The following is a 12,569-nucleotide window of genomic DNA, read 5'->3' as shown; positions in this document are numbered from 1 at the left end:
TCCTATGTTTTTTTTCTTTTTAGTGTGTCTCTTCTAAACCACATGTTGAATCTTATTTTTTTAACCTACAAATCTGTGTCTTTTAATCTGTGAGATTAAGCTATTCACATTTATTATAATTACTGTTATTTTTGCTATCATATGGTCCCCATCTCCCCTCACCCCCCCACCTTCTGATATACAGTCTTGGAGCAATTCTGACAAAATCTTAATTCTGATGGGTGGTACACCAAGAGCAATAATTTCATTTCTTATAAAATTACTCTGTTAACCTAGGGTAATACTTTTTCCTTTGATTTTACCTTATGTAATATTAATATTGCAAAACCTACTTTATTTTTGTCTACATTTTTCTGTTATAGATTAGCCTGTCTTTTCATTTTTAATTTTCTAGTATTCAGTAGTTTGGAGTGTCTCTTCTAAGCAATATGCCTCTATATTTTAAAACTGTTTTAGTATCCTTTTGTCTATTAATAATTTTACTTGCCATCTTAATTTATGCTTTCTATAATTCTTTTTTTCCTCTATAGACTTGTACCTACTAATTTTGAATGTAGGTATTCCACTTTTAACTTTCTAGTGGGGGAAAATATTTGTAACAAATTTTTAAAAATATTTTCAAAGTTTTACAGTGTTTTTTTAGTAGACTGAAATGCACATGCCTGGTGGTTCTAATTCTGGAAATGTATCTTCTAGAAATATTACGAGTGTTCAATGATGTATTTAAGAGAGTTGTTCACTGCTGTATTATGATAGCCAGAAAACTGGAAATAATCTTCATCAGTATGGGAACAGTTAAATTTTGGAACATCATAACATGAAATGCTATGCAACTTTTACAACAATACATTAACCACCTACTTCTGCATAATAAATTATATGTAGCAGCTTAAAATAACAAACATTTATTATCTCAGTTTCTAAGCGTCAGGAATCTGGGAACAGTATAGCAGTGTGGTTCTGGCTCAGGGTTTCACACGAGGTTGCAGTCAAGTTGTCAGCAGGACTACAGTTCATTGGAAGCCTTCACTGGGGCTGGAGGATCCACTTCTAAGATGGTTCCCTCACATGGCTGTTGGCAGATGCCTCATTTCTCACTGAGGACAGAAGGCCTCAGTTCCTCACCACGTGGGCCTCTCTACAGGGCTGCCTAACTATTCATACAGTGTGCTAGATAGCTTCTCCCAGAGTGACTGATCCAAGAAAAAAAGCATGGAGGAAGCTGCAGTGCCTTTTATGAGCTAGTCTTGAAAGCTGCATACCATTGCTTCCCCTTCTGCTTTTTTTTCCTGTTCATCAGAAGTAAGTCCCTAACCCAGGCCACATTCAAGGGGTGGGGAATTAGGTCCCACCTTTTGAAGGGAAAGGTATCAAATAATTTCTGGACATATTTTAAAGTCACCACGAATAACATAAGCCTATATGTACTGAAACGGGAAGTTGTATACTATATATTATATGAAAAAAGCAGACTGCAGAATTATCATGTCTGTGTTATGAAAAAAACATTAGTGGGGTATGTATGTATGAAAAAAGGTCCGAAAGGACACAGTGAAAACTATAGTGGTTATTTCTTAAATTATTTGGGGAGGGTAGACTTAATTTTTACTTATATTACTTCGGCATTGTTATAATTTTTATGAACTTACTGTCAGTAAAAAAAAGAAAAAAAACTAGGCTCTTAATCTCTAGTATATTTTTAAAAATAAATTCCTAAATCTTTGTTAAAATGACAATCAAAAGCAATAACAACAGACTGGGTTTTATTTACCGTACTTTTTAAAAAATGAAGCACCAGCGAGTTCATTTATTTTTTACACTGACACCAGGTTTTCAGCTTCTGAGGATCCCAATTTTCTTATTTGATTTATCCATTCATATGTGTTAAAGTAGACTTACTATCTTTATAGTTTTTAACACTTATAAACATTTAAAAATAAACAGCACTGAATTTTCTCATTCTTGAATTTGTATTTCTAATTAACGTTTCATTTTTTAGGCATGGATTTTTATTTAATTTGGGAAACAGTAGCTGTTTCCTTGAATATTTCAGTACATCTTCCTTTTGCCCTTATGTATTAACACAATATGGCTGTACGTGGAAATCTTGATTTACAACCCTTCACAAGTTGTTTTTAACTTTTCTCACTTTCACTTAGTAGGTAGGCCTGGGTTTAAAAACCACTACTTTGTAACTACATGACCTTGTAAAAGTTACTTAATCTTGCTAAATGTTAGTTTCCTCATTCCTTTAGTGTTGATAATAATACCTTACTGGATTGTTGTGATGGTAAACGAGATAACAAAGCCTTCTTCACATAACTGCTAGATATTTAGCTGCTGCTATGATTATATTTGTATGATGATGATGATAGTCTAGTTTCCTTCCATTTTATTGTAATCTCCTTAAAAGTACTATCTCTCCCTTTTTTTAAAATATAAATTTATTTATTTATTTATCTTTGGCTGCATTGGGTCTTCGTTGCTGCGCGCGGGCTTTCTCTAGTTGTGGTGAGCGGGGGCTACTCTTCGTTGCGGTGCACAGGCTTCTCATTGCAGTGGCTTCTCTTGTTGCGGAGCACGGGCTCTAGGCACGTGGGCTTCAGTAGTTGTGGCTTGTGGGCTTAGCTGCTCCGTGGCATGTGGGATCCTCCTGGACCAAGGCTCGAACCCGTGTCCCCTGCACTGGCAGGAGGACTCCCAACCACTGTGCCACCAGGGAAGTCCAAAAGTACTATTTCTTTTATTCTTAGTATTTACTGAACATTTTAAATTGAACTTTACAATTGAGAATGTGTCATCAAAAAAATAAAATGAATTTGTCACATAACCAACTTATGATCTATTCTTTCTACTGAAATATTTTTAGACAGTTAGAATACATGCATTTATCTCTTCTACTTTCTAAAACTGCATATATATAATAAAAAACCAAGAAATTTATGAACTTACAATGATGAAGCCGAAGAGCCGTCAGCAAATGAGAAATTTCAACAAAAACCTGGATGGCAACAGTAGGAATAGTGGTAAGAGCTACATAGGGCTGAAGATGTTACATCCTAGAATACTCAGCAGGGTAATACAGACAAGAAAGGAACTGATGAGCCCTGTGAACTTTGGAGAGGCTCAAATCCATACACCATTTGGGGCAGAGGGCCAGCCACAAAAGAAGACCCTAAAATATTTCCAGAGAGGAAAGAAAAAGTTGCCCACAAAGGAATTACAGTTTGTTCTTTAAATCAGTCTTAGCAACACTAAAAGCTTATAAACAGTGAAGCAGTTTTGAGAAAAATTCTTTTCACTCTCGAATTCTACACCCAGCCACTTATGAGGGATAGTAATAAAGACTTAAGGCATACAGTGATTCAAATGATTCCTGGGAATCTTTCCTAGTAACCGTGTTTGGATATTCTCCTTTGAAGAAAACCTCTGTCTGTTTCTCACCTTTGCTTTTTTCGATGGCCATAGGCTTAACATTCACAGGCTTGATTGAACTCATGTTGTTATGTGCCTCCCAATTAATGGAGTAAATCACAAAAGAAGAAGAGTCATATGATCTTGAAATGGAGCACTAAAGAGTAGTCGGCCCTGACTGGAGCAGGATGATGGACTTTTCCAAAATAAAAGGGTTGGGCGAGGGGATGAGACACTTGATAAAATAGATTATAGAAAGCCTTTTGAAAAATCAAAAAATTGAGGACAGTAAATTTATTAAGTAAAAATTAAACAGGTAATTCCCCCCCACAAAAAAACAGTATATAATCATATTCAAAATTATATAAGCACTGCTTATTGATTTAACCAGAAAATTAGTGATAATGCTATAGGAGGATGAGGAGTGGAGGTACGGGTGGTAATCTAATTCCTCATCTCACAGTGGGAAGTAAACAGTCTAAAATGATCAATCATGAAGCAATAATATAAGCAACATGAAGCAATATTGTTACAGTTGGCAAACAGTTCTGGTCCAAAGTATGTAGACCTGGGTCCTAGTTGCAGTACCTCCAGGTCCATGATCTTGGGAATTAATCTTTTTCAACCATTATTACTAATGTGTAAAATGAGGATAATAATAGTATCTACAACATAGGATTGCTGTGAGGATTACTTGAAATATATGTGAAGTACTTACTTGGCCCAGTGGTTAGCAGACAAATGCTATATAAATGTTTCTTATGATGGTGATGGTGTTCAATGATTGGATACATTATTTAACTACTTGACCTCTTATTATGTCTCCTCTTACCTTTCTTGTTTTTCTTCATTATTGGAGTTATTTCTTTTTCTTTCTGGTTTACCACTTATGTTACCTGCTGAATGTCTTTTTCTTTGTCCATCTTCTCACTTAGATTTCTTCTTCCGGGAAAGCCTGATCTTCGACCAGATGGCAGTAACATTTGAAGATGTGACTGTTAATTTTACTTGGGAGGAGTGGAAATTCTTGGATTCTTCTCAAAAAAAGCTCTACAGAGAGGTCATGTGGGAGAACTACACAAATGTCATGTCAGTAGGTAAATTATCCCAACTCTTAGGGAATAAGGTTAGTTTCTTCTGGGACCAGTTTTGTTGAGTATTTTGGTTCTTTATTAGGGTGCTGTATTGAGGTAGAAGAAACATTCTCAAAAATGGGTCTTAAATCACTTGACAAATAGAAGATAAAGAAAGCAAGATATCTTCCAAAACATTTTGGCTATGTAAGTAATAGGTATTTGAGATTCTTATTTATTTTCTGGATTACACTTAAAGCACAGATTTCCGCCCATAATTTTGTGCAGTCCTCAATTTGTTCTCTCTTCATGTTCTATTTGTAAGTTAGCTTTTGCTGTATAACAAACTACCCCAAACTTAGTGACTTAAAACAAACTTTATTTTTCATGATTCTGGTTGGTTAGATGGATCTTCTATCATGGAGTGACTTGACTGGGGCTGGATGGTCTAAGATGAAACTGGACAGCCTGAATGGCAGTTGGTCAGTATCAGTGTTATAACAGGCATGTATTGACCATATGTCTCTCTTCAGGGAGGCCAGCCCAGGCTCATTTACATGGTGGTGATCACAGGACTTTCAAAACCAGCAAGAGAGGCCAAGCCCCAATGCACGAGCACTTTGCAAATCTCTGCTTGTCTCACTTTTGTCCCAGTGGCCAAAGCGAATTATATAGCCAAGCCTAGAGTCAGTGTGTGAGGGGAACACCCAAAGATGTAGATAAAGTAGAGAGTTTTTTCCCACAATCTACTACACTATTTTAGAACAGAAAAATAGAAACAATATTTTATTTCTTATAATAATGTCCCAAATAGAGTAATCTAATTAAATCTCAGTCTTTAAGACTATTTCCATGAAACCAGTCGGACTTTTTTTTTTCTAACAGTACCTGGTAAGTAGTAGATGCTCAAGATATGTTTGTTGAATGAATGAATACATCTATGAATGAACAAACAAATGAATTCCACACCCAAATATGGAGCAGCCTAAGTCATAACACTTCTTTCCCACTTGCACCCACACATATATTCCTGTAACTCTGGAGCTTGTTGATTGAGATACTTGGAAATTTTTAAGCACAGCTTTCATCTTACCACTGGATTATCTGCTTATTTTTCTAGGAAACTGGAAAGAGAGCTACAGACCCCAAGAAGAAAGATTCAGATATTTTGAACATGAACATCTTTCCTGCTGGCAAGGCTGGAGGAATGCCAGCACTCAGACATATGATAATCAAAACTATGTGGAAATGGTTCAAGGTATAGATTCCAAAGACCTAAAGCAGCAACACCCTTCTCACCGTCAAGAATGGTTAATACTCTCCACACAAGTACCAGGGTTTGGGAACTATGAACTGACTTTTGAAGGCAAAATTCCCAGGAACTTAAAATATACGAAGTTTATACCTTGTCAATCCTTAGAAACAAAACACACTGAAGATGACGGTAGAGAAATCTATGTGAGTGATTCACGTGGTTTTCAAGGATGCGGATACCATGTTGGCATATCCACGAAAAATCTCTTTGTGGAAAAAGAACAGAAGCTCATAGGTCAGCATCCTTATATCCCAGGAGAGGAAGCCCTTCCAGAGTACATTGGGGAGATATGCCAAAATGACCTGCTGAAAGGCTCTGTGGAAGAGAAATACTGTGGATGTAATAAATGTAAAGAAATTTATTATTGGAACTCACAGTGTGTTCACAAGAGAAATCAACTTGGAGAAAAGTTCTATCCATGCTCCATCAGCACAGCGTGCTTCACTCAGAGATCAGACGTATACAGACATCCAAAAATCCACATAGGTAAGAAGCTGTACAGATGTGATGAAGCTGCCAGTAACTTTAGTCAGAGCTTCGGTGTTCACTTTCATCAGAGAGTCCACCCAGGGGAGGTACCTTATATATGTAATGTGTGTAGTAAGAGCTTCAGTCAGATCTCCAGTCTTCACTGTCATCAAAGAGTCCACACAGAAGAGAAACTCTATAGACTGCAGTGTGATAAGGACCTCAGTAGAAATTCATTACTTCACATTCACCAGAGACTTCACATAGGAGAGAAGCCTTTTAAGTGTGATCAGTGTGGTAAGAGTTTTAGTCGGAGTTCAGTACTTCATGTTCATCAGAGAGTCCACACAGGAGAAAAACCATATAAGTGTGATGAGTGTGGTAAGGGCTTCAGTCAGAGTTCAAATCTTCGAATTCATCAGTTAGTCCACACGGGAGAAAAGTCCTATAAATGTGATGACTGTGGTAAGGGCTTTACCCAGCGCTCAAATCTTCAAATCCATCAGAGGGTGCATACAGGAGAGAAGCCTTACAAATGTGATGACTGTGGGAAGGACTTTAGTCACAGCTCAGATCTTCGCATTCATCAGAGGGTCCATACAGGGGAGAAGCCCTATACTTGTCATGAATGTGGGAAGGGCTTCAGCAAGAGTTCCAAACTTCACACTCACCAAAGAGTACATACTGGAGAGAAACCCTATAAATGTGAACAGTGTGGGAAGGGCTTCAGTCAGCGTTCACATCTTCTCATTCATCAGAGAGTCCATACAGGAGAAAAACCCTATAAGTGTGATGATTGTGGAAAGGGCTTTAGTCACAGCTCAAATCTTCACATTCATCAGAGGGTCCACACAGGAGAGAAGCCTTATCAATGTGCTAAGTGTGGTAAGGGTTTCAGCCATAGCTCAGCTCTTCGAATTCATCAAAGAGTCCACATGGGAGAAAAAATTCATAAATGCCATGAGTATTATAAGGGGTTCGATCAGAATTCACATCTTCATAGTAATTGCAGAAGAAAAACCTTATAATTCTGTTCATTTAGTTATAACAGCTTTAATCAAAGCTTCACCTTAAGCCCAGTAAATGCTGCTGGGAAGAAAATTCTATAAATAACCCAAATAATCCCAAGCAACATTTATAGTTTCTCCTAATTCCTACTAAGAATCATTTGCTTCAAGAGGAGATCCTTAGGAGGATATTTTAAATTAAAGTGTGTTTTCTTTTTCTACAATAAATATTATGCATAGTCATTATAAAATATATAGAGAGTCAAGAAGAAAACTTTTCATCCTGTTTCATTCTAAGCCTTTTTTCCTGTGCATTTTCATGTGCATGAAGTCATACTGTATGTTCAATTTTGTATTTTCACTGACTTCAAAACATTTTCTTATATTTTGGTTTGAATTGAAATTGGCTAGCTATAAATGAAATAGCATCTTGACTCACCTGTAAAGTCCCTAAGAAGCTACAGAAAAAAAATGAAAACACACAAAACTTGAAACTCAAACTGGTAGACAACAAGTTCTCAAATGTTGAAGAATTAACTAAAGGGCCAGTAAATTCGGAAAACAGTGTATGACCCTTATCCAAGATAGGGTATCTTAGAGATGTTATTTCTGTCACCCAGAAAACTCAAGAACCAGCCTTTTGTTGCAGGGGTGCTGCACTATGAGGTTACCATAATACACTCTCACCCATTCCCCTTCCCAGTTTTCCACATTTATTCATAGGTTCAGACACTAGGAGGTGTGGAAAAATTCTGGTTATCTAAAAAACCAAAGAGGGAAGATGGATAAAGACCTCTGCAACAGTAATTGTCAAAAGACAACAGAATAACACCTTCAGAATTGTGAGACTGAAAAATCTGTTATCGCCCATAGTTTATCTTATCAACTAAATTGTCTTTTACGTTTGTAGGTAACGAATTAGATAAGCAAGAAAACAGAAAACATATCAAATACGTACCTTTCTTAAAGAGAGCTCAAGAATGTGGAAGTCATAGTGTAAAAGAACTGGTAACAAACACTAAAATCAGTTAAACATGCAGTTAAGTCTTGAATAACTTAATTTTTTTACAAAACTTCAAAAATATTAAATAGTTGTACAAGAAAATATTTAATATACAAATGTTGAGTATAAAAACATTATATGTTAAAGTCTGGATGGGAAAGTAGGGTTATCAGATAAAATCCAGGACACCCAGTTAGGTTTGATTTTCAGATATACAATGATAATTTTTTAGTATAAGTATTTCCCAAATATTGCATGGAACTTATACTAAGAAATTATTTGTTCATATAAATTCAAACTTAACAGCACCCTGTGTTTTTATTTGCTAAATCTGGCAACCAAATGAGGGAAGGACAGCAAAAGAAAGTGTGCTACATCTCTGACCTTAAATAGCATGGATTCATGACATTTTCTTCTTGACTTTAACAATTCTAGAAATAAAGGTCTAAATATTTTTTTACAAAGTTAGAAATTGCAACTAAAAGAACTAAAAACATATTTCTTTCAAAACAGAGAAGATGAAAGCAAAGAATATTCAGTCCCTATAGCAAAAGACAGAAAACAAAAACAACATGAAGATGATCTAAAAAATTAGAGAACATGGATCAAGATGAGAGGAAATCAAATTTATCAAAATGGGTTAAATCTCCCCTTAAAAAGTTTTGAAAACCCTTGATTGAATTAAAATCTTACTTATATGCTATTACAACAGAAAAGATTAAAGCAAAATGATATTGGTCAATTGATTGCTCAATATTGATTTATTGATATAAAAGAATAGGCAAATGTTTATTAGGCAAACAAAAGCATGCCTACGATATGCTTTTAAAGGTTAATTTAAAATGAACTAATTAAACCCATTAAGGTGGGTAATAATATAAAAACCAATAGTTTCCTAAACTCTTGTAATAATTAGAAAAATACAATGGGTGCAAAAAAGGGTTTGAAATACTAAAATTTCTTTAAAAGGAACAAATAGCAAAAATGTAGAATGAAAATAATGAAAAACAACATTTAATTGAAAATAAAAGGGGACTTGCATAGAGGGGATGTTCTTAATTTATAGATTTATTTCCAATCTCATCAAAATCCCAATGAGATGTGAAATTGAAAAAAGTATTCTAAAGTCTTTTAAGAAAAATAGATATTGGAGAAGAGCAAAGATAATTATAAGAAAGATTAATGAGATTGCCCTAACATATAATAAATGATATGTTGAAGTTAAAATACTGAGAACTTGATTGTACATTTGAAAAAATGTTCAGAATGCTCAGTTATTACTAAATAGCTTAAAAATAAACCAGTATATGGATTACATATATATATATAAAACATTAAGTACATATGCTTAAATACTTTACATATGATAAAAGATTTATGAATAGAAGGATTACTCAGTAAATGGTGCTGAGAAAATTATTTAACTTTTGTGAAAAATAAAATTAGGCTTTCGTCTCATGACCTATATCATATATACTGATCTAATATATATTGATTAAAGCACAGGTTTTCAAGCTGTGTTCCATGAACCTCCATATGGTTTCATGAAGCCTGGTTCATCAAAAACAAAGCTACAAGTTAACCCCATCCATCTTTTCTGATTCACATTCAAGATTAGCACAAGATTTCTTTCTTTCTTTTTTTTCTTTTAGAGGAGGTTCTACCATTTTAAACATAAAATGTTTAAAATTCACCAAAGTGGGTTTGTACATGGTTAAAAAGACACATGCATTTTTTGAGAGTTTGATGAAATGGAAGAACTCAGAAAAAATACCTAGGAATTTGACCACATTAAAAAAATTTAAACTATAGGTTAAGAACATATGGAAGTCAAGACAACAACAGGGAAAATATTTGCCCTGATTAGGATAGTTACGAACTTTTATAAGTTAATACAAGAGATGGACACCTAGTTTAAAAAATGGCAAAGGACGTCAACAGATTAAAGCAATGAAAATACCACTAGCATTAACAAAAATTGTAATAGCTATTTTCAGTGAGAGTACAGAATGATTGATACTTATACACTACCTTTGTTGAGGGTAAATTGATATGCTTTGGAAAAGCTATTTGGCCAATTATAAGCCTTAAAATTGTTATTACTCTTTGTCCTATAGTGATTTCATATCTAGATGTATATCCTGTGGAAATAGAGTTACACTCTATTAGGGTACTTCATTTTTTTTTTTAAACATCTTTAATGGAGTATAATTGCTTTACATTGTTGTGTTATTAGGGTAGTTCTATTTGCAAAGAACAGAGATCCACTTAAGTTATTTCATATAAAAACTGAGTTATATAACATTATGTTTTAAAATCTCACCAAAAAAGAAAAAGAAAACACAAGGACAGAAGCTTCAATATGAGAATTTGCTGTAGAAAGCCATTAGACAAGGAGGCTACTCTTTCAAGAACTTTTGTTTCTCTTTGGTTATCCTCTCCTCCCTACAAATTGACCTCCTGTTTACTCACTCTGTGCATGCTTATAATTGCCACCACATCCTTGAATACATTTTTTTCAATTTTATTGCCCACCACTAACTTGTAACTTCTGGGTCTCTGTTTAGATTTCTGAGTAGGGGAAGATGATTGGCTCAACTTATAATTACTACCTCCTGACAAGTCTTTGAGGCCAGGCCAAACTATAGGCTACTGGTAAGCCTTTGGATTGGCTAGCTTTGTATCAGATGTTCACTCTGGTGCTTTCAGACATGCCCAGGGATGAAGTGATAAGGCATATAACATGGTTGTAAGGGCTGATGTTCAAATAGGTTTCTCCAGAAAGTGGTGGGTCTGGGCCAAGCATTCTGAACCACATTAGAACACATACACAGATAAATGTTCAAGATATTTATTGAAATATTTTTATGCTGCCCTCCCCCCTAAATAGGAGAAAGGTCATATAAATTATGGTTCATCTACATGATGTAATATTATGCAGTCATTAAAACTTATATTTTCCAAGAATGTTATAATAAGAATATACTTATGGTGTTAAAAGTACAAGATATAGAACTCTATGTGGGGTAAGATTCTATTTATATTTATACAGATATTTCCATGGGGAAAACATTGGATATATACAAAAATGTTATTAGTGGGTTTCTTTGAGAGGATCTTTGGTTATCTTTATGCTCTTCATGCTTTTCTGTATTTTTTATATTTTTATTGGTGTCTTATTTTCAAAAAAAAATAAAAACGTTTTACATACAACTTATTTAAAATGTTAATGATTACATGACATTCCATTGTGTGGCTGTACCATAATACTTACCGCTATATTATCAGGTATTTAGACTGTTTTAATTTTTATATCATGAATTGAACTGCCATAAGTATACTTATGTATGAAGTTTTCAATTATTTTAGGTAATTTTTATAATGATTTCCTATATTCAGTTATTGGGTTAAAAGATAGGAGGCAGAAGGTATAATTCGTGCAGAGAAATGGAATAATGAAACTACATGATGTATACAACCAGCTACAAGTAATGTCAAAGTACCTGACAACAATGTCAAAGCTAAGTACTTGACATTGTTGGATTATAAAGTATAAAAGCGAAAGGTGAGGTTAGAGGATGGCCAGATCATGAAGGACTTCTTGTGCCAAGCTAAAAAAATTCTATTGGTCATGGAGAGACATTAAAGAATCTTAAACAAAGGAACAACAGTATGTCATTTGGAAAAGACTTCAACAACAGTGACTGGATATCCAGAGACTGGATATTTTGTAGAGTGAGGGGAAGAGAAGGAGCAAGAATGGAGGTCATGAGGCCATACAGTAGACAAGACAACAAGGTGGTGTCAATGAGTTTTGATAGTAGGAGGCAGTTTCCTTTTTTTTTTTTAAATTATTTATTTGGTTGAGCTGGGTCTTAGTTGTGGCAGGCGGGCTCCTTAGTTGTGGCTCACGGGCTCCTTGGTTGCAGCATGTGGGCTCCTTAGTTGTGGCATGTGAACTCTTAGTTGCGGCATGCATGTGGGATCTAGTTCCCTGACCAGGGATCGAACCCAGGCCCCCTGCACTGGGAGCACAGAGTCTCATCCACTACGCCACCAGGGAAGTCCTCAGTTTGCTTTTTTAATTGTTGGATTTATTTTTCACTTCATCAGTGTGCCCACTAGAGTAAAATTGGAAAACACAGTCACTAAAAAAAATGAGTTTAAAGATAGTATAAAAAGCCATTAGAAGATTATGAGACATGGTCTAACTTTAAATTTTAACAGGGTCACTGTGAATGCTGTGTTAAGAATTAACTGAAGGTAGCGGCTACAGCCAAAGCAGAAAT

General features: G+C 35.0%; 1 protein-coding gene across 4 annotated transcripts in view; it reads left to right on the top strand.

Annotated features, from left to right (window-relative positions):
• The window catches only part of ZNF214 (zinc finger protein 214), a 29,961-nt gene that overhangs the window by 10,596 nt on the left and 6,796 nt on the right, over positions 1-12,569 (top strand). Inside the window, exons 4-5 of one of the 4 annotated variants that reach the window (XM_082476334.1) lie at positions 4,350-4,511; positions 5,608-6,288. In XM_082476334.1, the coding sequence (XP_082332460.1) occupies positions 4,350-4,511; positions 5,608-6,288 (843 nt within the window). The other 3 variants (XM_082476333.1, XM_082476336.1, XM_082476335.1) reach the window with 3 other exon arrangements.

The sequence above is a fragment of the Balaenoptera physalus genome, assembly GCF_965194825.1.
Source record: "Balaenoptera physalus genome assembly, chromosome: 10".
Lineage (NCBI taxonomy): Eukaryota > Metazoa > Chordata > Mammalia > Artiodactyla > Balaenopteridae > Balaenoptera > Balaenoptera physalus.
The sequence above is the reverse complement of the archived record's forward strand: the minus strand, read 5'-3'. Positions and strand labels throughout refer to the sequence as shown.